The sequence below is a fragment of the Pseudochaenichthys georgianus genome, chromosome 24 (assembly GCF_902827115.2).
Source record: "Pseudochaenichthys georgianus chromosome 24, fPseGeo1.2, whole genome shotgun sequence".
NCBI classification, from domain to species: domain Eukaryota; kingdom Metazoa; phylum Chordata; class Actinopteri; order Perciformes; family Channichthyidae; genus Pseudochaenichthys; species Pseudochaenichthys georgianus.
Window position 1 is genome coordinate 31,757,136 of NC_047526.1, and position 27,634 is coordinate 31,784,769.

General features: G+C 42.0%; 1 protein-coding gene across 1 annotated transcript in view; it reads left to right on the forward strand.

Moving 5' to 3' along the window:
- LOC117439799 (exostosin-1) overlaps positions 1-27,634 on the forward strand; it is a 316,371-nt gene that overhangs the window by 250,252 nt on the left and 38,485 nt on the right. Inside the window, exons 3-6 of the mRNA XM_034075884.1 lie at positions 4,782-4,875; positions 8,646-8,753; positions 17,544-17,663; positions 24,768-24,900. Coding sequence (XP_033931775.1) covers positions 4,782-4,875; positions 8,646-8,753; positions 17,544-17,663; positions 24,768-24,900 — 455 coding nt within the window. The remainder of the gene's footprint in view (positions 1-4,781; positions 4,876-8,645; positions 8,754-17,543; positions 17,664-24,767; positions 24,901-27,634) is intronic.

Consider the following 27,634-nt stretch of genomic DNA (forward strand, 5'->3'; position numbering starts at 1 on the left):
GGATGAGGGATGTTGGGATGAAGGGATGACGGATGTAGGGAGGAAGGGATGTTGGGATGAGGGATATTGGGATGAGGGATGTTGGGATGAAGGGATGAGGGATGTAGGTATGAGGGATGTAGGGATGAAGGGATGTAGGGATGAGGGATGAGTGGTTCGATGAGGGATGGAGGGATGAAGGATGTAGGGATGTTGAGGGGAGGGAGGGAAGAAGGGGTGGATGGATGTATCGCTCGGTGTGAGTCGGAAGGGAAACTGCATGGGTAGAAGGGAGAGGGAGGGTGGGTTGAGAGGATGGAGACGAGCAGTGGCCGGAAGTTTTGCCGGATATAAATAGGGGTGGCCGTGGTTCGAGGCGGAGTTTTAGGCGTGGCCATGCTCCTGAACCTATGTTAACCATTTAACCTCATTTAAAAGCCATGCTCTTGAGTTTCCTCCTTTAGTTCAGCCGTTCCCAACCTGTGAGCCGCGGCCCCCTAGTGGTCCACAAAGGCATTGCCAGTGGGCCGCCAAATAATTATTTTTACATTTTGTACCGGCTAAAGACACAAACATGGACATTACAATAACATAGGATATTACATTCCCATCTAGGACAACAACAAAACAGAAACAGATGAAATAAAGATACAGTCAGTAGGATCACTTCAACATTTCACAAACAAAAATAGGTTGACAACCAAAAACCACCAAAAACACAATAGCAAGCATATTTATTGTTCCTTTAATCCCACTCTTCGTTAGAGCTCATTATTTCCCATTTCATGGCGTGTCGAGCCACCCCTTGATTTTTTGTGGCAATATTTTTTTCCAAAAGAAATTGTATTTTGAATCTACTCTTCAAACACTTTAAATTAAGATTACTCCTTGATTGACTTTTAAAAATATGTATTTTATCCAGAAGAATAGTTGTATTTATTAACTGTCTTCATCTAAAAGCCCAAATAAAACATTAAAGGGTGTAAATGTAAATTCAATATTTGCCGCCAAATCATTTGCAAAACATTATGATTTGTGTGGAAACATTTTCATTATTAAGATCTTTTTTTATTTGAACCTCTTTTCCTTTCTCTTGTTCGATCCTCCTTAGCAACGGTCATTACAGTCCTTGACAGCGGTCTGTTCTACTGGATTTACAACGTGTCACATGTTCTGAATCGACCAATCAGAACCTTATTTAGCCTCCGTATTGTTTATGGTTGAATGTGGGCCGCGAAACATTTTTTGATTCTTAAGTGGGCCCTGAGTTGAAAAAGGTTGGGAACCGCTGATTTAGTTTATCTGAAGAGACCTAGTTTGTACTGAATGTGCATGTATGTTTGAAGCATGTTATTAGGATCTTGGAAGTTGTGATTGCAAAGGTCCAAAGGTATAGTGCTGTGTGAACTAAAAAGAAGTGTATAAAACCTGTGACATTCTGTTATTCTTTAGAGCAGGGGTGTCAAACTCAAATACACAGTGGGCCAAAATAAGAAAATGTGTTCTAGTCGAGGGCCGGACTGGTTCAATGTTTATTGCAAAACTTATGGAAATGAACTTATTGCACATATTAAACCTGGAACTAACAAAGCTTACATTATTGCCTATAAAAACAACATTAAATAATCAGTTGCATTCATTTCTTATGGCTCTATCTGCAACTTTTCTTATGATTACATTTTTCCACAGGCCAACAACAGCTTCAACAAAACTATTTCCCTCAAAGAGAAAACCAAACATGCCCTGTTGTCGTGAGAAAGAAAGTGCAGAAGGAAACATCCATTAAAGTCAGTGTGCTGCTCTGTGATGCTAGTTCAGACACTTGGCGTCTCATCTCGGGAGCAAGGTCATCAATGTTTGGGCTCAGGCTCTGAGCGGAGGAGACCCTCAGGATGGAGTGAAGGGGTGCGTGCAATATACCGGCGGGCCAGATCTCATAGTAATCAAAAATTATCCTGCGGGCCGAAATTAAATCCACCGAGGGCCTGATTTGGCCCCCGGGCCTCGAGTTTGACACGTGTGCTTTAGACAGACATACTCTCGGCGGACTTGACGCAAGTATTCTGGCTCTTATACTGTTCGACAACAATATAACAATTCCTTCAGTCAGCTGTGTGTCTGTGTTTCTATTTTGTTATATTTGGTTATGTCTTGAGTGTCTAGGTTTCGGATCCACAGCAGGTGCACCAGTTCAAATTGAACATGGTTATACGGAAAGTCAATAAATGGTAACTCTATCCTAACCTTAACCATCAGAGGTCAATGCCTTACCTCTATGATCTCGAGAGACTTTTGCATATTGAAGTTTAATCAAGATAAGACCCTATTATGCTTTTTGGGGGTTTTCCCATCCCCTTAGTGTGAAGCGAAGATTTCCAGGATTCAAAAGTTGAGCAATGTTCAACTTTTGAAGCTGAGCTGGAAGCGCCAGCCAATCAAACACGTGTATGCAAATCTGACAGTAGAAGTGCTAGCCAATCAAACCGCGTGTAAGCAGGGAGAACCAGACCGCAGTTCATTTCCTCATATTCCAAACGAGAAATTACGGGAGCAAATCACCCGGTTCTTTACGACCAGAACTATTAACGGGATACAAACCGGAGGAACCAGGCATGGAGGGAGGTGGCAGAGACAGTGGGTGGAACTGGTAGGTTTTCGCCTGTTTGGGGAGTTTATATATATATATATATTTATATATATATATATATATTGCTCGCATTAAATCCCCGGGTTTTTTTGCTTTGTATGTCGGGGGCGGGAGATTCATGTGATTGGTTGTTGGTCCCCAAGCTTTCAGACACGCCCAGCTCCAAGATTTTCAAGATTTTTGAAAAGCTGCTGTGTGGACGTACCGTAAGCCCGCCCCCGATGATCTCAGAGCTCTGGGGGGCTCGAGGAAAACAGAACCTAAATACACACAGGACTAATCAAACCAACAAGACACAGGTGAGGAGGGAGGAGAACACACAGGGCACCAGGTGAACACAATCACCAGCAAGATATTATTATTATTATGAGGATCAATCTAAAGGACTTTCCTTCTTAGCGAGCATATACATTTTCAAGGACCTTTTTCATCAAAGACATGCTTGTAGAGTCCTAGCTCCAGCACACCAAGAGACACACTGCAGATAAATAATGAAACGTGCAAATAGAAGAAAAAAAGGAGTCCACAGGTAGCTGTTATATAATCACCATTTCATCTTATCAAGATATGTGAAGAGAGAATTTCTCACCTTAAATTCAGGTTTATTAAATATTGATCTGACAGCATGGTGCATTTTGTCCGTCAAGTGATATCGATGCGAGTGTTTGAAGGCAGACACTAATATTTTACAGCTAGATTTATCCTGGTGAGAGTAAGCAGCCCCTCATAGCAGGGTTTCACTAAGAGGTTCGTCTTCAAGCAACAGATGCAACACGACTGTAGAGCTTTCCAGGAATCCATCCCAAATCTATTTAAGTATCAAACACAACTCTGTGTAGTTCGCTTCTTCGTGAAGGACGGCAGCTGGATTTACAGCACGAACAATGTATTTGTTTTAAGGAGACAAGTCATGGTCATTTCCAGTTTTTTATATTAGTATTTGGTGTCTCTACTGTGACATTATTTTTCATCTCTTTTCATCCTCTGTCTGAAACCAGAGCCCAGTCTGCTCTGATTGGTTAGCTGGCCGGCTCTGTTGTGATTGGTCAACCGCAAAGAGATGTGTGGGAGAGAACTCCTTCTGCAGCGAACTTTGTGATTTTAGCCTTTGCCGACCATTCACATGCACTACAACCTGTATAACACACTACAGGAAACCCCCAGAAGCAGCATAGGGCCCCTTTAATGATAATAGACACAGCCCAAGTATCTCCATTGTAAATATAACCTGGCTCCGTGCCATCTCCAACATGCCCTCTCAATGTGAAAGTCCTTTAAATAACCTTTCTGCCGCAGATAGTTTAGATAAAAAGGCTAATGGCTTCATACTGAAAGGTGCGGATTTAATTGAAACAGATTTCTCTAAAAAAAAGACTAAAATAAAACATTCCCCCCCTCCTGATAGAAGGTCTATAGAAACTCTCCGGAGTGTTCCATGTTCACCACAAAATTGGGGTTGGATTTTTCCACTTCCATGTCACTGCTGTCTGTCCAAAGTCGATGAAGAAAAGGTATTGTGTGTGTGTGTGTGTGTGTGTGTGTGTGTGTGTGTGTGTGTGTGTGTGTGTGTGTGTGTGTGTGTGTGTGTGTGTGTGTGTGTGTGTGTGTGTGTGTGTGTGTGTGTGTGTGTGTGTGTGTGTGTGTGTGTGTGTGTGTGTGTGTGTGTGTGTGTGTGTGTGTGTGTGTGTGTGGCCTAGCATTACTATACTTGTGGGGACCTAAATCTGTGTGTGTGTGTGTGTGTGTGTGTGTGTGTGTGTGTGTGTGTGTGTGTGTGTGTGTGTGTGTGTGTGTGTGTGTGTGTGTGTGTGTGTGTGTGTGTGTGTGTGTGTGTGTGTGTGTGTGTGTGTGTGTGTGTGTGTGTGTGTGTGTGTGTGTGTGTGTGTGTGTCTGTGCGAAAGAGGAGGCGAGCAAAATAAGATGTCAGGTGTCCAGTGTGTCACCCAAAGACAAGGTCACTCTAACCGCTGCTGACAGCATCCGCCTGTCACATAATAGCAGGTTGTTTAAGTAAAACAAACGAACAATGAAATCTGTGTTGCGCCGCTCCTCTGTTTTAATGATTGAATGACCAAATCCTGTGACGTTGATTTTTTGTGATGCCTGGGAAAATGTGTTGTAACTGAACTGTTGTTTTCTCTGTGTCTTTGTGCAGGTTTGACTACCAGGAGCTGCTCCACAACTCCAGTTTCTGCCTGGTTCCCCGGGGCCGACGGCTCGGATCCTTCCGCTTTCTGGAGGCTCTGCAGGTGTGTGTGTGTGCGTGCGTGCGTGCGTGCGTGCGTGCGTGGTGTGAGGATACTACAGCCCAATAAGGGAAAGTGGAAGGTTCAGTATTTATTAGATAAGCTGTTATTTGATGGGTTGAACGAACAGGTAAAAAGACAAAAGTATTTACCAGTTTCAAAATACATATGACCAATTTTTTAATGTATGTTATTTCTTATCTCCTAAAATAGCATTCTGAATAGTACTTCATTGCAAAGTGTCCACTGTCCGCAGGTTATTCTTATTCTGGTGGAAAATGATCTTAAACCGAATCAAGTCTTTCTATTTCAGCTCTCAAAACAGTCACATTTAAAGATACTGAATTGGAACAATTATTTGAAATGTGTGTTTAACAATACAAACTCCTCCTTAGTCCATTAAATACTTCTTTCACATTGCTGGTAACATAACACGGTGCTTTGCAAAAGTTAATCAACAGGATGTCTTGGCTAACAGCCGCTGGAGCTGCAGCTGAGCACTTCAACAAATCAAGTTCCTCGTCTTCCTCGTAGCAACAGCTGATCTTATTACTATTGACAACCTGTCATTTCCCTGCCACAGAAAACGCCTGTTTCTGTGGATACACCAGCAGCGAGAAAAACAGAACCACCCTCAGACCAGAGGTGTTCATCTTACATTAGCAACGTGTTCCCATCTGTCTCTGTGTTGTGTTGACATTAAGTATCTGACTCTGTCTCGTATTGTTTAAATTCTTCTTGTTTTTCGTGTGTGCGTCCTCTGTCGTCACAATGCAGAATCAGCTGCTGTCTATAGAGACATGATGGGTCAGGCCACCAATTGGCAAAATACAATCTTGATAGGGATAGTGGTGGTCTAATGCAGGGGTTCCCAAAGTGGGGGTCGCGAGTGTACTTAATATTACTAAGTATGGAATATTAATAGTTTCATGAATGACACTTCAGATATAGCACTGTTGCTACATATATAGCATTTTCGGACCCGAGCTCGGGTCCATGGGGCTTAAGAGGTTAACAAATAAAATAATAAAATTAACAAATAATAATTTGTTATTATCATTATTATCATCATCAGTGTTTCCCACATAATGTGATTCTATTTGTAGGGGCACCACCCCCCCCCCCCCCCCCCCATGCAAATGAGCCATCTCATTAATATGCGCATATTTTAATAAATTCAGGAACACAATTCTGAACATTGGATAAAGTCAGGTTCGAAAGTCTTGTTTCATTTTGTAGTCATATTAGCATTTACATTTTTTACAGAAGGGATATTGGATATCTCTTTTTATCACAAATCAGAAAATACTGTCAACAGCTCTAAAATATAAATTTTCGCCATGTTTTTAGGTATACAATGTTATATAATTCAGGCTATGAATGATATATGAACAAACCCTTCTGTAAAAACCTTCATAATATTGATAGGAATATAACTGGAAGGTTTGGTGTCTCTACGTGCTACTGAAGTTGAAGTTTCGGACTCAGAGTAGGAGAAACAACTAATTTTGAGAAAACGACCTTTAAAGATTGCAGTGAGGCGCTAGCTGAACCCTCCTGTTCTCTGGATGACAGCTTGCGCCTCGACGCACTCCGTGAAGGTATTTCGTGTTCGGGGTCATTTGTTTTTTGTATGACCGTGACAATTGTTGTCGTCTTCTCTGTGAAAGTTTTTTCCGCCGTTCTTTTGCCATTTTGAGATTTAAATTTCCAGCGAAAGCAAAACCAGGAAGTGTTTTAGCACACCACGTGACGCATCTGAACAAATCACGTTGTCAGAAATTGACACCAGCCAATGAGATTTTGTTTCTTGATTTAAGATCGCCAGTCTCTGGAACAGTGATTTTGGGGGTCGCGGGCTGAAAGGTTTGGGAAGCCCTGGTCTAATGGATAGTGAGGTGGGCTGAAGAACGGATGGTTGTGAGTTCAAATCCCGCCAGGAACACCACCACTAGTGCGCCCTTGAGTAAGGCACTTAGTCCTTAGTTACTCCAGGGAGAATGTCCCTGTAATTGGTCAAGTCGCTTTGGATAAAAGCGTCAGCTAAATGTAATGATATTTGTATTTTATGTCTTTTTCCTGGAGAATGCGTGCCTTGAAGTCAGTAACACGTAGGCTTTTATAGAGGACCTTTTATGCTTTCTGCTTTAATGAACATCAAAAGGCACATGTTCACCTGAAGTATGGGCAGGGTATACATTAAAATAAATAAACCAAGTTCATCAACCCCTTTAAAGTCTGTAATTGGCCCTTTTGGCCCCATATTGGGCCCTCTGTTATGTTAAAGACATGTGCAGGTAGAGGAGTATTGTTGTTGTGACATTACAAAGGGATAGGAAGAATGATTGGAAGGAAAATTACTTTGAATTCATTTTATAGTCATGCTGGTTATTTAAGGGCTTTTTCACTCAAATCAATGGAGAGGTGGAAATCCAAAAGAGGAAAAATGGTTCCTCTTTGTGCGAAGGTAAAACTATCCATCAACATTCAGAGGACAGGAAAACAAAGAGACATGTAAGAGGTGGTTAAAAGACTAGAAAATAAAAAGTCATTTCACAAAGCCAGACTAATAAAAGCCGGGAGAACGAGCAGGTCACTGATCATGCAGCGGCATTTTGTGAATCTCCTTTCATCTCTCAGCTTCACTCGATTGAGATGCGACCCAACGTGAACATTAAATTAAAAAACTTATTTTGAATTTTTACCCCAACTCCCAAAGAATGCATGGAAACATCACCAGTCATTATAGTGAAGCCATGTGACTATAATCACTGCATCAGTCCTCTTTTAAAAAAATATAATTAGCATTTATGAGTACTTTTATTGTACTTTTACGGGTTGTCTCTTTCCTGCAGTGTGTTGGATAGGTTTTAGTGCATGTAAATGGTCTCCAAAGGCTAAAATCCCAAAGAAGTATGATGTATTTATTTGATAATACTAGAAAGTATCTGTGGATATATACTGTATGATGAAACTATATATGATTAGTCACCACATCCAATTATGAGTTATAGTTTTTGATAAACATATTAGCAATCTTTTGTTAATTCCAATTTACATTGATTTGATATTATTAAAAATGAGAATATATCAAAAGTTGCACCACAGGTTTATGGATGAGTTGTAAAATAAGTCAAACCGAGTAAACAGATACTTTCCAATGTATTAATAACACGTTAATAAAGCCAATGATGGACACTTTACAAAGCCTCATCATTAAGTTCCTTCACAGAAACACTGAGAGCTCCTGTGGGGAGATTCAAAGAGCCCCTGCTGAATTAAAGCCCACTAATGAATCCTCTAAATATTGATGCACGCAGTGAAAATAAATAAAATACACTTTTTTGTTGTCCTTAATCTTTTTGGCAACTTTTTTCTGCAACACTCACTTGGAAGGCGTTTAAAGAGCGCCTTCAGAGAGGAGCTACCTAAGAGGATCAGGAATATTTCCTCCCAGTGCTCATGTGTTTGGGATTTCTCTCCTTCTCTTCCAAGCTGTGAAAACGTGTCAACAGTGAATATATTATTTTTTCTTTGATGCAAAAACAGTCCTCTGACGGGGAAAACTTGAGACATGATTCATTGCCAACTTGCAATAACATCCAAAGCTTAACAAACAAAATCCTTCTAGAAGGACACAGAAAGTTCATCAAACCATTCGTATAGTTCTTTATTAAAGTGTGTAAAGATATTTTCACCACTGTGTTTTATTCAACTCTAGTTGCCCGACATTTTAGAGGATTTATATTGTTCTCCTCTTTCTCTTTTAACAGGCAGCGTGTATCCCGGTGATCCTTAGTAACGGCTGGGAGCTTCCCTTCTCTGAAGTCATCGACTGGAGGAAAGCCGCCATCATTGGAGATGAGAGGCTTCTGCTGCAGGTAAAAATAACACCGCCCCATACGTCCCACCAGTGGCAGCGCCAGGGTATGGCTGGGGTAGGCTACACCCAGCGCTGGCTACACCCATACCAAGAAATGGCAGAGCCCCACCATGAAAAATGATGTTAAAGTAAGCAAAATAAAGTCCGCCAACTCGCGGAGTAAATTGCACAGACGGCAGTTGGTAAGATTGATTTCAGTAGCCATTTATCTGGAAATACCGAAGACTAGAAACGGTTTTCAAAACTTTTGTCACGTAGTGATCGTTTTGTCAATAGAACATCTTTGATAATGTCTTCTGGCCAATCAGAATCAAGATAATGTGGCGTGGTGTTGTTGCAGGAAGTCCCGACGGAGAATACTTTTGCTGTAGTACAGGGGTGCACATAACTGGTAATCTGAAATGCGTACCGTCACTTGTGTCACAAAGCGCATTTGCGTACCGACGTACTTGTGAAGCTTTTCCAGAAGGCGGTTAGATCACCGGACGACAGAGTCGGTCTCCGTGTGCACAGACAGGCTGCTGTTAACGTCGGTCTGTACAACGGAACTGTGCCAAAACTACGCCAACCGGCTGCGGAGGGAGACTCCCCCCCTCACTGGAGAACTGCGCTAAAACAGCTGATCACAACGTTCACACTCTGTGGTCACGAAGTACTCCACTAGCCCCCCCCCCCCCTCTGTCGACTTTCCTGAAGTACTCCCCCGTTGATAGAAATCAACACGTAATGAATTAAGACCCCACGGTTTGATGATTGATAGGTGTGTGGGCTGTCTTTCATTTTGACACACAGAAAAATGTTATAATAAACATAGATACTGTATGTTAAATGGATATATCCGCCTGCTTTCATTTATCTTTCCATTCCCAACAATATACATAAAGAAATGGCATATTTTGGACATAGTTCGAATGGTGATTAATCATGATTAATTAATTTTTAAGCTGTGATTAATCTGATTAAAAATTGTAATCCTTTGACAGCCCTATTAAGAATATATAGTACTATACTATTATTTATATAAGAGCGACGCCTATAAAGAGGCGATGTCCCTCCCTTTCCGGGGGACCTCCATGGGACCTTATTTCGGAAAAAGTATGCATTGAAGTCAATGGTGAGAGAAAACATATCTTTCGAACCCGTTTGAATTGTGCCACGAAATACACATATGAAGTTTGACAATTTAAAAAATAATTTCCGTGTCAGAAAAATCACAGTTTGTCGTAAAACTGTTGAAATATAAGACTATGAAAAATACGCAACTAGAAAGACTACAAATCCCAGAATCCGGTCCCGCATGCTGGCTCTCACGGAACCGACTAGCTCCCCTTGTGTGTGTGCACAGCTCTCAACGTGCCCAGACTTGGAGTGATTTTCACCTCTTTTAATACTTTCCGCCTCGCCACTTCGTTCTGAGAGAAAGAAGTGAAATGTTCCAACGTGACGGCCGTCTTGGTGTGTGGTGCGAGACGGGAGATGTAGTTCATTGAGCGGTTTCACACAAAGTGTTACTTCACAGTTTCACGACACATTTCTATTTTTTGACTTGCAAAATTATCTTTTAAATTGACAAACATCATGTGTGTAATTCGTGGCACAATTCAAACGGGATCTAAAGATAATGTTTCTCTCTCCATTGACTTCAATACATACTTCTTCAGAAATAAGATCCCATGGAGCTCCCCCGGAAAGGGAGGGATACTTGTCTGTATATAAATATTCTTCAATGATTAGAACTCTTTCAACAAGAAACAATAAAAAAGCCACTTCACAGCGGACAGGAAATGGTTTGCGTTACTTTAAGAAGCAGATCAGAGCGAGGTTTCATTTCATGACATTAATAAAACGTCTGCCTCAAATGAACTCTTTTTTTCTTGATAGTCAACATATGGTTTGTAAAGTCAGCAAAGTCTGCCACTGCGCAGGGAAGGTACAGCAGGAAAATGTCAGGCTGCTCTCAGACTTTATATAATTTTAAAAGTAATACAACTTAGTATATACCACATACACATTTAGTGTACAGATAATTGTGACAAAGGGAAGATAGTATAAAGGGCGACAACATCTGTGTCAGGAGAAGGTTTTGGTGGATGGGTTGGTCCACAAAACAAGGCCACCGCTACTTCGTGTCCTGTTTAAAGAAGTCCATTTTATGATTTGTTTACATCACTTAAAGGTGGGGTAGGTAAGTTTGAGAAACCGGCTCGAGATCGCTACAATTTGAAAATACACAACCGGAGAAAATCTGCCACTTCCTTACAGAGCCCCTCCCCCAACACACACGAACGCGCACATGACCAATGAGGGCACGAGATCAGTGTGTGCCCCGATGGAAGGCTGACAGGCAGGTAGGCCATCGTAGGTTGTAGTTTTTACAGCACTACGGCTTCTACAGATGACATTTTTTATGGATTGTTTGTCAAAGCACTTCAGATATTCATTGCTATCGGGATGTTAAGAGCATTCCATGGAATATAACAAAAAGTGTATCTCGAGCCGGTTTCTGAAACTTACCTACCCCACCTTTAAGTACGTTTTGTTGCAGGAACAGTTATGTACTGATTTATGTAATTGCCGGACATTCTTAGGAGAAGGCAAAGATAGAATATGAGGATACATTGAAAAGGCATCATTGTGTTTAATGGACCGGAGTTATCGTAATTACTTATGAACAAATTAAATCGCATGTTGACAAGTGACATGTGGCCTTTCTGGAGAGGCTAATCCAGTGTCTGGGTGTTGACATGCCAACATCTTCCCGTAATATAACATCGTCCGCCCAGCAGGGATCACAAGCATCCAGCTGGGGTTAAACACAGAAGCACAACACCTAGATCAGAAGCCACTCTTCAATCCATAGGAACCGACGTGTTGCAAATCTTTAAAGAAATGGCTATTCATCAGAACAATTGAATTACTGAGAGTTTACTATCGTCAACATGAGGGGATGTGTTGTGGGTGGCAAATGTTAATTTCAGCGCGTGTATAATTAACTTCCGTCAGCCCGTAATTGACGTGTCGACGTGTGTTTCGGGAAGGGATGGAAATCGAATTGCATTCATGTGCCTTTTAATGGATTTTATTTTATTCTGACATGACAGCTGTGATATTCACAGTCACTCACACCTCCTCCAGGGACTATTTTTATCGAAGACAGATTATTCCAAAATGTGATCTCCTTCTGTTCCCTTTAATTAAGGCAGTGTGCAGAACTCGTGATATTTACATTCTGTAATTACTCTCTATATTTCCACATGCCACCTTTGTGACCTATGCAGCCACCTGCACAGGGAGTGGGAGTGTGTGTGTGTGTGTGTGTGTGTGTGTGTGTGTGTGTGTGTGTGTGTGTGTGTGTGTGTGTGTGTGTGTGTGTGTGTGTGTGTGTGTGTGTGTGTGTGTGTGTGTGCGTGCGTGCGTGCGTGCGTGTGCGTGTGTGTGTGTGTGTGTGTGTGCCGCTATCATCGCTCCATCAGCACCGTGATAGTGTTTCTCTGTGAATCACACTAACAGACAGGCTTCCATTGAAAGTACACACTTGGCTTTGAGACCAATAAAAGCATCTTGAGGTGTTTGTGTTTCTCTTAATAATAATACACAAACGTCCGTCTAAAAGCTGGCTGATTGAAAATAGGCTTCACTATTACAGAGTTTGAACAAAACAAGCATGTTCACTTTAAGTTGCTTTATGTTGCAGACGTATACGCAACTATTAAAGCTTTAGAGCCAGTGATGAAATGGTTTCTTCCATGCGTCGCGTCTAAGAATCCAAATGTGTAACTGATGTGGGGGCCGAAACAACAATTAAAAAGATGTAACTTTTTACACCAGAATCATAAATTATTCTTTATGTTGTTATGTGATGTGTTCAAATTAAATAAAATCAAGTTTTATTTATAAAGCACATTTAAAAGCGATTTTTGGTCGAGCCAAAGTGCTGTACATGCAATAAAAACACATTACTACAATTACAATAAAAGACAATAAATTACAGCAGATATATAAAAAACAGGAGTCGTGCTCCGCTCTAGAAGGCCAGGGAGAAGAAGTGTGTGAGTAGATTTAAAACCCCTAGGGTCTGGGCCGACCTCGCGTGGAGGGGCAGCCTGGGGCCAGCTGCTGGAAGGCTCGTGCCCTCGGGTCTGGGCCGTGTTGCATTTCACGTTGATGTATTAGACATTAAACCGCGGGGTAACATTCAAATGTGTGTGCTTATTTGTAAGCTTTGATAAACACTAGCCGTAGAGACCAACAAATAAAATCTTCTGGACTCCATCGACAACTTTAAGGAACTGTGTTTATCCTTCAAGCTCAGCATGTTGACTTTCTTGCTCAGTTCAACTAACAAAAGCAATTATAAGCATTACAATATTTGTACAAGCATGATTCCTGTTGGTAAAGGGATTCTGGATGCTTGCCCTCTTTGTCTTACTTTAATTTCCTGAATTAGACACACACACACACACACACACACACACACACACTGTGCAGCACAACACCTGCTGAGAGAGTTGAATCTCATTACTTTCAATTACATCACCGAGGAGTGCAATACTTGGCTGTTTAATATGTAGAGTTTCTAATCCCCCTGTGGAGAGGAGATATCATGCACTGCACACTCAGACACACACACACACACACACACACACACCATGCCCCTGCTGAGGAACACAAACACTATTAAAGTCAATGGAGGGAGGAGAATTGAGCTGATTTGATTGCTGTTGTTTATATCCCACCGCAGAGAGCGGAACAATTAAAGCTCGCGCTGCTGTCGTCGGTTCCCACATCGACGTCAGAGCATCCTCCGTTAGAGACTGGGACGCTTTATTCTAACCCTATTTTCTATTAGAGTGTACACACTTCACTGGGAAGTTACAGTGGTCCCGCTTAAAGAGGCATTAAGGTAATTAATCTAAATTAGAACCTTGAATTTCAAATGTCTTGAAATGAAGAAATACTTCAATTATTTTTAAAACAATGGGACACGGGATCGCTTTATGAATGTGTCTGGTATTTAATTTAGTAAATGCTTCTCACACTACTGTCCAACAGATCTGGATGGCTTACAAATTGAAAATTAAATGGTATTGATTTACATTTCAAGCGGTATTTCTTCAAAACACTTATCTAATCTTCCTTGCCCTTAAGTCGAAGGAACCAGAGTACATTGTAAAAATCACTATTACACACTGATCAGTTGACCAATCACAACACAGCCAGCCAGCTTCCCAGTAATATCAGATGCTTCATGCAACAACACATAATAAAGTGATATACATCAATCTGAAAATGTACTTTTGTTTCAAACAGGACACTTAGTAGTGTCCTTTGTTTGTCCAACCAAAGCCTTCTCCTGTCACAGTCTCTCTTTATACTGTCTGCCCTGTGTCACACTTATTTGGATAACTTAGAAAAGGATTATGTCGGTTATAATAATAATAATAATAATAATAATAATAATAATAAATGATATTTATATAGCGCCTTTCAACCCAAGGTCGCTGTACATGGTGGACAAACAAAACAAACAGACAATCAACGGGCAAACCAAAGAAATAAATAAAGGAAGCCGGGGGACCGGAGAAGGGCTCGGGCCCGAAGGCCAGGTGTGTTTTAGTGATGATTGGAAGATGTCCAGGGAGGCAGCATTACGGATCTATAGGTCATATACTACGTATGTGAAGTCTGAGAGCAGCCTGACATTTTCCCGCTGTAGTTTCCTTGCGTAGCGAGAACATTTGCATACAAGCGCCGCTTTAAGAAACCTAAAATAATATCCTCGCCAAATGTACGGTTGCACCCGTCTCATAGTGCCAAAGACAGAAGAGAAAACTATTTCAATCAGACTGAGAACAAATGAATCACCAGAAGTCATAAGTCTCCCAACCCTCTCAGGGCTTCCGTACTTTTCCACTGACTTTGTTGGCAATAAGACCTGAGTGAAGAGCTTCCAGGATGGTGGCCAGATCACCAGAAGGGTCCTGAGCCCCAAATCCACCTCCTCCTCCTGAGAGCTGATCAGGAACTTGGTTTTCATCATTGCCTCTTCAGCCTCATTGTGAAGCAGCAGCAGCGAAGGTCCTGTCTGACCTCATCAAGTAGCTACTTTGTTTTTCTCCAAACTGAGCATTACGTGTTCCTGCATGATGCTTAGCAGGATCCTCTCTCCCTCTCCTCCCCTCACTGCCTCTCCCTGAGGTGTTTATGCTGCGAGGCACAACAGCTGCTCCTGTCCTCCATGACAATCTGATCTGGGACCTGCAGCTTTCCACCAGGAGCAGGTCGTTCAGGATCCTAGCCTGCAGAGCTTGCTGCTGTCGCAGAACTCCCTTTGACGCTGTTCGAAGCACAAAAACACATCTGGACAATTTATTTTATCATTTGATATTTATCAAAAGAAAACAAAAAAATGCACAATCGTTTTTTGTGTGTGTGGGAGTTACAAGACAAGTGCATACAAGTACAGTGTCACAGATACACATATCACAGTAAGTTGCATTTACAAGTAAAGACAAATGACAACATATACATGGAGACAAAGAAGATAACCAAAACAGTGTGTGTGTGTGTGTGTGTGTGTGTGTGTGTGTGTGTGTGTGTGTGTGTGTGTGTGTGTGTGTGTGTGTGTGTGTGTGTGTGTGTGTGTGTGTGTGTGTGTGTGTGTGTGTGTGTGTGTGTGTGTGTGTGTGTGTGTGTGTGTGTGCGTGCGTGCGTGCGTGCGTGCGTGCGTGCGTGCGTGCGTGCGTGCGTGCGTGCGTGCGTGCGTGCGTGCGTGCGTGCGTGCGTGCGTGCGTGCGTGCGTGCGTGCGTGCGTGCGTGCGTGCGTGCGTGCGTGCGGTCTAGCATTACCACCCTTGTGGGGACCTACATCTGTTTACATAGTCACGTGTGGGGACTGGCTTCCCTTATGGGGACAAAATGGAGGTCCCCATGAGGGGGATCATTAATTTTAGGGTGAAGACTTGGTTAGGGTTAGGCATGTGTTGGTTATGGTTAAGGTTAGGATAAGTCTCCAGGAAATACATGTAATGGCGCATTTCCACTACACGGCCTCGCTCGGTATGGCTAGGCCTCGTTAGGACTGGCTCACTTTATGGTGCATTACCATTACAGTTTAGTAGCTGGGGTAGTAACTATAGTAACGCAGTGTAGGCGGAGCCGTGACGTCATCTTCAATGAGAGCCCCAGAAAAACAACACAGCCGTTAGCTGCTAGCCTCAGAGCTCACAGCTCCTCATATCTGTTCAGAAACTAGACAAAAGGTAAACAAGTACAAACCACAGACTGCCTGCGTCATGGCGAATACAGTCGCTGCTTTATTTATGTCTGTAGGCCGTTGTTGTGAGTGTGGACGGTCGTAGCCTATACTGCGTTAACTTAGCCGATCTCCATTCAGAAAACACGCATTTTAAAAGGTGTTTCTCTGCCGTCTGTCTGCAGACTTGTCAAAGCGTTAATTCGTGGTTTTTACTAACCGGTATCAGTATGTAGTTACTTCGGCATCATTTTGAAACGTGTATTACAATTAAATCACGGTCAAATATGTTCATCTTGTTGTAGTTGTAGCCCCCTTGCCAGCGACTCTCTCTCTGGTTTAGCATACTCAGCCCGACTCAGCCCGGTTGTTCCTGGCCCTAGAACCACGATTTTATGGGGCCAGAAAACTTAGTACCCGCTAGCCGGTACTACGCCAAGTGGAAACGCAACCAAAAACGGGCCCCTCACGGCTCGGCACGCTTAAAGCGAGCTCCGCGCTTTAGTGGAAATCTCCAAAAGTGTGTGTGTGTGTGCGTGCGTGCGTGCGTGCGAGGGATTAGACATAAAGAGAGTAAATGACAAAATTATAATTAAAACGATATGAGTAACAATATAATAGTCATAGTCCTGGGGGGGGGGGGCATGTAAATAGTAGCAGGACCTTAAAAACCTTAAAGGAGTAGAAAAATGCACAATCATTAAGACCTTTCTGGTATTACCATGTAGCATGTAGCATGTAGCGTGTAGCATGTATCATGTAGCATGTAGCATGTAGCGTGTAGCATGTATCATGTAGCATGTAGCATGTACGGCAAGTTTCAAAGGGTTTATGGAAAGACTGCCATCTTGGAACATTAGCAGTCAAATATATATATACTGTACATTGCACATATATGAGTTTAGGAAGTAATTAACTTCATGTATTACCACAATAACCACCAAACTAGCTACTACAGTACAACAAGACGACTGCACAGGAGTAACACTTGGTGGTGTTAGTATAAATGTGAACTTCACAAAACCCACTGAAAAAATTATCTGAACGTGAACAATTCCTGGATCACATATTGTACAAATATACACTTTTATACAATTAACGGTAGGCAATACCATCCGACTAAAAGACAGGCTTTAAAGAACCCATTTGGTACATGTTGGGGTCTATCCAATAGGGCAGTGTATGTCACAAAAAAACATTGTCCTGCTCCAAGCATCTATTGATTTGAACCTGTTTTTAATTGGCTCTTTCCAGCGGACACTTAATACTTCCGAACAGAAGGTGTGAGCAGAGTTCGGAGATGGACGGCAGGTGGTTTGTTTGCAATCTGTCCTGGGGATAAGCTTGTTGACAGGCGGAGTAAGATGTGATGCTGCTGAAAGGGAAAAAAAATGTCCTCTAATCGTTTCTGCACGTCCACAAAATTACTTATGCTTCCTTTTTTTTCCCTCTCACTCAACATTGTTTAAAATCTAACTCAATCTATCTCACCGTCTTCTCTGTCCTCTGGCTTTTCCTTCCCTCTTCCTCCAGGTTCCCTCCATTACTCGCTCCGTGGGCCGTGACAGGATCTTGGCTCTCCGCCAGCAGACTCAGTTCCTGTGGGATGCCTACTTTTCTTCAGTAACCAAAATCGTCTTAACTACTCTGGAGGTAAGCTCGGGGGGAAATGGTCTTAATGGTCGTTTTGGATTTAGTGTTGTACGGAGATTTGGATTTAAGCTGCTACATCGTTTTTCTGTACTATACATCGCCGCTGGCTATTCCTCACCTCACAGAGATGAACTTTAAAACTCTTTCTACAGTTGTCAGTTATACTTTACCAAAAAAAAAAGGTTAGCTGAATGTGCCCTCTCTTTTTCAGCAATGTTCTGCTTGATATTCATATGTTTTAACCTCGAAGTAGCTCCGAACACTTAGCTGAAGGGCACCTGGAAAGTCGTTTGTCTGTGTTATTTTCTGGCCAGTCTTACTTTTTGTAGCTTATTACAATACTGAAATGTTCCACTCAGCACATAGTGATCATGGTCGGTGACTTGATTTGACTACATAACCTTAGACATGAGATCAATACACACTTAGATTTGATATTATCTTAGGAGATCCAATTTAACATACATTGTTAGACACTCTCAAATCCTAAATGGTGATTTGTATTCCCCCACCTGCTCGCGTAGAACAACGTTTTTGACACATAATTGACAAATGAATATTCAGTCGACAAAAAGCAACATAATTATTCTTTTCAGTCAGACAACTCACGTGTTTCTTAATACGTTTATTAGAAGCAGCATATAGTTTGAGTTTGGCGTCTAGGCTCGGGCCTCATCACTCCACAGATTTACAAAGAACATTGAGCGATGAATAGATAACTATCCCCCGAGCCTACAGGTGGGAGCTGGGGTAGTGTGGGGGGGGGGCGAGCAGCAGCAACATGAAACACAGCAGCAGGAACTTGAACGCAGCAGCAGCAAGTGAACACAGCAGTGGCAGCGGCAGCTAGCGAGGAGGCAGAGGCAGGAAGACCTGGCAGCTTCAATAGAGCGGCATGTTTAGGAGAATGTGATTGGCTGGTTGTCAGAGGGACGAGGCGCGTCACGTGTTAATGTATCATTGGTGCTCCAGTTGACTGCCTGAACCAGCTCGCAGGCTTCGCCCCATTTGTGTCCCATTCGCTCCCATTTTTCCTCTGTTTTGGTCTACCATCTCCCATCAGATGCTAAATGCTATTTTCATTGACCAACTAGTCACGAACATTAAAGGTGGGGTAGGTAAGTTTGAGAAACCGGCTCGAGATACACTTGTTGTTATATTCCATGGAATGCTCTTAACATCCGATAGCAATGAATATCTGAAGTGCTTTGACAACAAATCCATAAACATGTCATCTGTGGAAGCCGTAGCGCTGTAAAAAGCACGACCAATCATCTGAGCCGGGCCGGCTAAAGTAACTGGATGGCCTACCTGCCTGTCAGCCTTCCATCGGGGCACAAACTTACCTCGTGCCCTCATTGGTCATATGTGCGTTCGTGTGTGTTGGGGGAGGGGCTCTGTGAGGAAGTGGAAGATTTTTTTCCGGTTGTGTATTTTCAAATTCCAGCGATCTCGAGCCGGTTCCTCCATTCTTACCTACCCCACCTTTAACTCTCTGCCATTTGGTGCTCAACAGTTAACACACAGCGGGTTTATGAGAGCTTGATTAATCTGCTAACAAGGTCAATAGATGCATCGTTAAAGTATGAGTGTGTCTGCTTTCAAGACAAAATCAATCTCGAGGCAGCCTCATTAAATAACCTCGCTAGCTCAAATGTAGAACATGAACTTGGATTGTAAAAACCTTCCTGCTCTCATTTTATTCTCTGTTGGTTCACTTCCTCACATCTTTGATTGAGTCCTCAGGGGCTGTGTGTTCTCTGAATTCAGACACACAGCATAATGATCCTCTTAATCATCATCATCATCATCATCATCATCATCATCATCATCATCATCATCATCGTCATCGTCATTATCACAACCGCCATCATAATCACATAAACATCAGAACAACAGCTATGATCCCTCTTGCAGCACACACTATTGTTGCAGTCATCCTCACTTCTTATCATCCAGTCACATCGCTACCCGACTTCAGGCTCGTTCGGATGGGATTTAATTACCAACATGGGAGATCGCTCATAGAGAGCCACAGTGACGCGGCCTACAACCTAAACTCCTTCCGGTTCCTTCCACAAACACGCAATGCAATCTCTCCATAGGGTTTTGGAAGATAGCTGGAAATCAGGTCTGTGATCGAGACGCATTTAAGAGACGAATCACGTTTTGTTCAGCCGGATAATCTCCACGTGTCTACCCTACTTTTATCATTTTCTAATCGTACATCTAGTCGCCAGAAGCAAAATGCTAACGTTATGCTATAAAGGAACTACAGCAGGGTCGCTGCTTCAACGTCACGCCGACTTAAGATCCATATTCAACAGATTCAAAATGGTTCAAGTTGAAGCGTTTGTTTGAACACTTTGCAGGAGGCCGGGACTTGCTTTCAAGCAGAACAGGACAAACTAACTTAGAGGAGTGTTTACGTGTTCGGCGTAATGACGTACAACGGCCTCGACAACTTCTGTAGTCCTATTCCGCCACTTGGTAACGACCATCGTTTCTCAGACACGTCAACTCTTCAGAAATCACCAGCTGATGGATTTAATGTCGTAGAACAAAACGTGATCCGTCTCTTCAATGCGTCTCAACCACCGACCTTAGTTCCAGATATTTTCCAAAACCCTATGGAGAGATCCCATTGGCTCGGAGACGAGGGAACCGGAAGTGGTAAAATGCTAACTTACTTCCGGGTTTTAGGACTCGTCACTGTGGCACTCTATCAACACACACTTTAAATTCAATGTATTCTGCCTGAAATAGTGAAAATAGTGGAAAAGTGCATGATTCAAGGTTGTTTCCACCACAGTAGATGAACTTCACTTAGAGATGGAAAGCACAGTTTCTTTAATTGGCCTTAATTGCAAAGGTAAAGCTTTTTTAAATGTTTCGAAACATTCATTTGACCTTTAAATTGCTCATCTCAAAGTCTGTGCTCCATAATTATGCTTCACGATTTAAAGTGAGTCCATTTAACTTTTGCTTAACATTGGCAACTCGGTCCATCTGGTGGTATTGCAGGATAATGTTGAATGCTTGAATACAGTAGCTCAGGTCATAGGGTCAATAAACAAAAGTGTTCTTACATACTGGTCTTAAGGGTAAAACAGTACAAGCCCGACTGACAGACTGCGTGTATTTTACTACTTCAAATTTGGAATTTTTTAGGAAAATCAATGTACGATAAATGCTAAGGGATACAGATATACCAAATATAGGCAACTAAATGTAGAGAAATAAAAAAATAAACATGTATACGGTTTATTTTTTCACCACACTGTTGAACAAAAGCTGAATTTCTTGCGTTCAGTAAAGTACAGATTTGGTTGTTTAGCTTACCATGCATAACATGTATTTAATTGTGTTCATCCCATATTTGTTGGTATGTCTATTGTGTTTGCATGAAGCTTTTGGTTTCTACATGTGTGATATTAAAATGTATCTTGGCTTAAAGGACACCTATCATGCAAAATGCACTTTTTGATGTCTTTTATACATAAAAAACTCTAAAAACGGGGCGACAACGGAGCTGATCCAGATTTGCGTCCCATATGGCGTAATATCGGAAATGTGGATCACTATCAGAAATGTCGCTATCAGAAACAACGCCCGACTGTTTTGGTCGTAATATGTTCTTGGTTTACATTAGCAAGCATCGCTAACACTCAGAGCTAACCTGTACCGGAGAGAGTATGTGGAAAGAAGCAGGATATAGAAAAAGGAAGTGACCTTGTAGTAAACCCGCAAGAGAAAAAGCATTTTAATAATACAATTAAGGCAAATTGCAGCATATTTCCCCCTAAAATCACTGCACAAACAACACCTCAGTGACACCAGTGATGCCCAGAGGTAGCAGGGTATGAAATTAGACAGAAGCCCACTGACAGCCGTGCAGATGTGCTAAAAACTCAGAGCCAGCACGCCACCGGGCTAAATGGGTGAAATGAGGCGTTATTGATAACTGTAGTGGCCCACATACTGAGAGGCTGGCATTCGGTGTCACGAGGTGTGTGTGTGTGTGTGTGTGTGTGTGTGTGTGCGTGCGTGCGTGCGTGCGTGCGTGCGTGTGTGTGTGTGCGTGTGTGTGTGTGTGTGTGTGTGTGTGTGTGTGTGTGTGTGTGTGTGTGTGTGTGTGTGTGTGTGCTAACAGCTGGCTTGTGTGCCAATTGTCCACAGATCAGTTGACGACAAAAGAGAATGGCGAGTATCCTATACTTATATGTTGGAGTGAATGTTACTATCTTATTTATTCAACGTGTTCAAGTTGAAGTAGTCTTTGTAGCTATAATGGATATCAATTACTCAATAACCATTGAAATTTAAATATAGATGAGCATTATGTTACCTTTGAATGCTTTACACATTTCCAAATTGGTCCATTTTAACCATTTCATACCTAAAATACATAAATCAACAGCTTCTTTCGTTCAGGTATGTGGTTCACGGGCTAATGATTTGGCCTGCTGGTCTTTATAAGAGCGTTCAAAATAAAGAAGTATTTTGTATACAGGAGTTGGCAGGTAATTTTCTTTTGAAGGTCACAAGGTAATTAACTTCCTAAGGTCCCATATATCATTATATCTCCTATGATTATATGGAATTGACTAAAAACAGGTAAAAGGGCAAATATTTGTAATACGTTGATAGACCTCCACTGCTGTGAGCAGTCCTAAAATCATACTATAAGTTGTCAAACAACGTCATTATAAACAACGTAATTTGTCATACAACGTTATCGACTAATAATGAAACTCCAGTATAATTAAGTTAAAAAAGTGACATTTTTGTAGCTGAACTTCACTGGAACCAGACGTGTTATTGTGTTTAGAGACCAGTGGTCTTCCTCAAAACCCCCTGAAGACTTAAAACACTCTGAGGACCCTGACCTTTGGTCGCACGTTGGATGGAAGATATTAGCTAAATAACTAATGGACTCCTCGTGTTGGGAGCAAGTTGTTGCCCCAAGTGAAGCAAGTGTCTGAGGTCTGTCCCCGAGCGGCTGCAGCTAAACTGCCGTTTGCTTTTATTTCCAAATGTTATCACATGTCTATAGTCAGAGGGGGAAAGTGCAAAGAGGCCATATTGAGGAAGCATGTGTTCACGTGAATTTGCAATATGAAGTTTCTTGTGCTTGAATGGACAATGTATGGTTGCTCGATCGAACATCATGAGAACAGATTGAAATAGAGTGATGTTATTCATTCTTCAGCTTTGTTTATTCCTAAATTACTTTACATGTGAATTTGCTTTCCAGTTAAACAGGATTTGTTTCATGTATTAACAAAACGATTTTTTTTTTTTTTTTTTAAGTCTCATAAAATGTTAACTAGCTTAAAGTTAAGAAAAATATATTGTAGGGCCATACCTATAGATGAGGGTAACAAATGCGTCACTTCCGGGCAAAAATAACGGCCCGCCCACTTTTGGGGGAAAACAACGCTGTCAGTTGAACGGCGGTCAATACAAATTCTGAAGTTTTTGCCAATCCGATCAGAAATTTAAGAAAACTGGAGATGTTCTGATCTTCTTAGAGCCCGATTCCAATGGCCAGACAGGCAAACAACTGCATTAAGCCATTAGAAATCGACGATCAGGCTCGATATATGGTTGAATATAGCAATAGGCTATCGATTTTCATAGATGAGTGTAACATCTACGTCACTTTACGGCCCCTCCCACTTTTGGGGGAAACAACGCTGTCATTTGAACGGCGATCGAGCCTGAAGCCACAGAGCTCTTCTTTCACTGTCCTTTCTTCTTAGAGGAAGAACAGAAACACTGAACTCTGGATTATTTTTAATGTTTGAGGTACACAGCAGCTTTTTGGCATGATAAAACTATTATGTTCTGCCTCGCTCATGAGAGTAACAGCTGGAGAAATTACAGCCTCTCCTACTGATTTTAATTTAACCATATATCAAGACCGATTGCCGATTACCAATGATCGAATGTAATTGTTTGCCTGACTGGCCATCGTGATCGAGCTCTTTGAAGATCCAAAAATCGACGGTTTTAGAAAAAATTTGATCGGATTGGCAAAAACTTCAGAATTTGTATTGACCGCCGTTCAAATCACAGCGTTGGTTTCCCCCAAAAGTGGGCGGGGCCTTATTTTTTCCCCGGAAGTGACGTAGGTGTTACTCTCATCTATGCAAAACATGACTGTGAAGTGTTTTGCTTAAAATACCAAACAGTTCACCCGTTGTAGCCATGCCTCATACTCCTCTTTTGCAGCCCTGTTAGAGAAACGCGGATTTTGGGTCCTTAGCTTGAAAAAGAGGAGGCGGAGCTAATGCCTGATCAGAATCGGAGATAAAGTTCAATTCTGCTGTGATAAAACGCCATCCTGTTCTAAACCACATCAAGGATTATTTCTGAAATAGTATGGAGCTCAAATGCTTTTTCTCTTGCGGGTTTATCACAAGGTGAGTTCCTTTTTATATACAGATGTGCTCTCCAGTACAGGTTAGCTCTGAGTGTTAGCGATGCTAATGTAAACAAAGACGAGATTACGTTCAAAACACATTGTTTCTGATAGCAATTTTCTGTGGGTCCGCTGCCGATTTGACGTCAGATCGGCAGCGAATCTGTATCTGCTCGTTGTTCTCCTGTTTTTAAAAGATTTGGGTACGGAGGAAAAGAGAGAGGGTTTTATTTTCTGACGCTGCGTGAGTTCCCCGACGCACCGGGGACACATATTGATGTATAAAAGACATCACAAAGTGCATTTTTCATGATGGGTCCCCTTTAAGAAGCAGGAGGTTTTTCCAAATCGATAAAGGAATATCTTTCAATTAAAAACATTGAAATGTTCCTAATTTTGAGACACATGGTTTTCTTGCACACTCTGTCAAGCCCTGCCTTTATAAGTAGGAGACAATTACGCAGAGGAAAATTAATGAACTAATCACATGTCTTTTTTTGTCCTCGTCACACTTCATATCTTCACCTCTCTTCACTCATGATTCCTCTTCCTTCTTTCTCACTTATTTCTGTTTCCTATTATCTTCTTTTGTGTTTTTCATTCTGTTTTTCCCTCCCATGCTTCCTTTCTTCTCCTCTTCCTCTTGTTTCTGTACTTCCTCCGTCTCTTCCCTCCAGATCATCCAGGACCGTGTGGACTCCCATGTCTCCAGAAACAGGTTGCTGTGGAATTCCCTTCCTGGTGGTCTCCATGCTCTCCCCCAGTACTCATCTGACCCCGCCCAGTTCCCTTTTTACTATGCCATACTGGGTAAGTGTTCATCTGGTCATATTAAAGATCCCCTATTATTGAAGAAACACACTCCTCAATGTCAGTTTCGGTACTTTAATGACAAGGATGACGACACCCTGAAACAGAGCAATGCAGCAAGATAAGCTGACAAAGTACTAGATACATGCATGTCATGACCAATACACATATATTCAATTACATAGAGTAAAGACACACCAAACAATAGTGGAAACAATCTTACATGAATGAGTGGATGAACGTCTCAACTCGAGGCGGAGTGAATGAACAATATTTGAACTAAAATGGCCGCTCGGCACTACCGGGTCAGAGCACGGCATATCCGGACAGCGACAGCAGTGACGCTGCCCTCTAGTGGCCGGCGATAAACTCTTAATTATACTGTTTTCCATCAATATATTATAGCTCTCAGATATATACAGAACATGTCTCTGATTGGCTCCAAACACCAAACAGATCATTGCAGCATTACCCATAATCCCCTCTGTTTCAGCCCTGTTTCAAAAGTGCTGATTCTCTGTCTGTTACTTTAGATGAAGACAAGGAGCCCCTCCCCACGCCCCTCTGAGAGAGATTTGGTTACAAAGAACACAATGGTGCTCTAGAGGAGATTCAGGTGATAAGGGGGGGGGGGGGGGGGGGTTACCTTGGTTGCTGATTGGCTAATGGTTACCAAGCCAACACATCGTTATGACATCACAAAGTGGCCAAAATCTGATCAGCTCATTTTCAGACAGGTTTTTATAGAAATGGATCAAAAAGAGAGAAAATCTTTGTTCCTGAAACTTTCAGAGTCTCTTTACTCATAATAGGTGACCTTTAGGAGATTGGTCTTAATTGTTTTTGGTACTTTCACCAAAACCTTTTATCCGACCTTATGGACCCCTTATAGAGTGGTGCAGGAATGAGTCTTTTGAAACCTGACATTTTACCACTTTGGTTCCTTCGGCAAAACAAGCTTATGAGATTTCCAAGTAAAATCTTCATCACATCAGTCAGTAAACACCCCACTGGTAAAAGTCAGAAGCTTTTATGTGTCGTCAAAACATTGCTTTCTAACGAGTGACTAAATAAACCACTAAACCTCATCACGCCGAACAACGTTTACAGCAGCCGCCGTTAGCATAGCGGCTGTGACTTGAAGTCGTGTGACCGTGATGTAGTTAGCCTGTCATAGCCTAACGTTAGCTTTTTGCTTCAAATGTGTGGAGATTATCTTGCTGTACAAAAAAAGTTGTGTATCATAAACGTGTCCAAAATCGAAAATCTACCGGAAAAAACGTATCTCCTTGGAAAACATAATTAAAAACTCTTCTTATTGTCCCTTTTGCCTGTGAGTCATTACGATTAACAGTTTCCTCTATATACAATAAATAACATGATGACTGTGCTTTGTACATTGCAACGAGAAAGGCTAGCAGCTACTTTAGTAATGCCCATTCTCCAATCTAATCAAAAATTGGCAGAAAGGAAGAATGAAGCTCACCAAACGTTTGGCACCATTTGCTTTCCTTTTAAGATGCCGCTATGCCTGCACAGTGTAGACGTTGAGCCAAAACCACATTTGAAAAATGGCGATGTTCCTCCGCTGCTCTTGCCAGCGAACACCTGTCAGTTTCTGATGCGTTCCTCCTTGGATTTTTCTGTTCATTTAGTTGAAATTCTTCCAGTTTTCTTTTTAATGTATTCCAAGTGAACTGTTGATTCTGCCCGGAAGCTGTTGGCTGCTCTGACAACCCTGATCTCGAGACAAAAGACAAACATATCAGAGACAAGGCTGCTGTTTGCTGGTTGTTCACAAGTCAGCAAACATAAAAGCAGCCAATGTGAAGGCTGACCTTGTTGTAAAGATTGCATAACTGAGATAGAGATACGCAAAAGGATCAAGAATGTATTTAAATATAAGAGTGTTGTCGAAGCAGAGTTCGGAAACTGCAAGCTGCATGCAAAGAGTGCACAGAAAGTTTTGTGTGTGTGTGTGTGTGTGTGTGTGTGTGTGTGTGTGTGTGGTGTGTGTGTGTGTGTGTGTGTGTGTGTGTGTGTGTGTGTGTGTGTGTGTGTGTGTGTGTGTGTGTGTGTGTGTGTGTGTGTGTGTGTGTGTGTGTGTTGTGTGTGTGTGTGTGTTGTTTTTCTCGGAGGAATTGTGGACCCAAGGGTTAGAAGGAAGAAAGAAGCGAGGGATCGGGGGAGAAGGAAAGATTGGGCAGTTGGGTTTATGCCTCTGCAGTAAATCTCTATTTTAGCGGCTGCCATCTCCTGTGCTGCTGCTCGGGGAATAACTTGTCGTCGATGCCGTGTGTATGCGGCCTCACTCGACTACCTTCCCATAACTTTTGATGGCAAAGCAGTCGCAGCTTCTGCCTGGTAAAAGTTTGACTTACTGCTCGCACGCAGTGACCTCAGGAGCTGTAAGAATATCACGATTTGACGGCTCTAGTTACATCTTCACTTTGGTTTGTGGAGTGCTGTGATGTGGAGCTACTTTAGGTTGTATAAAACACGCAAAAAAAAGTTGCGACAGTATGCTGGAGCTGGAGCTGTACAAAGCCCGTTAAGACTTTAAAAGAGGAGAGGTCAAAGAACAAGTCAGAAAGAAATGCTTATTTTAGATATACTAATCGATTCTCTTTTAGATAATGTGTTAAAGGGGCCGTATTATACTCATCAGGTTCATATTGGTATGTTGTGCCTCGACTCTGACATGTCGACATGCTTTAGGTTTTTCTCAGAGGTC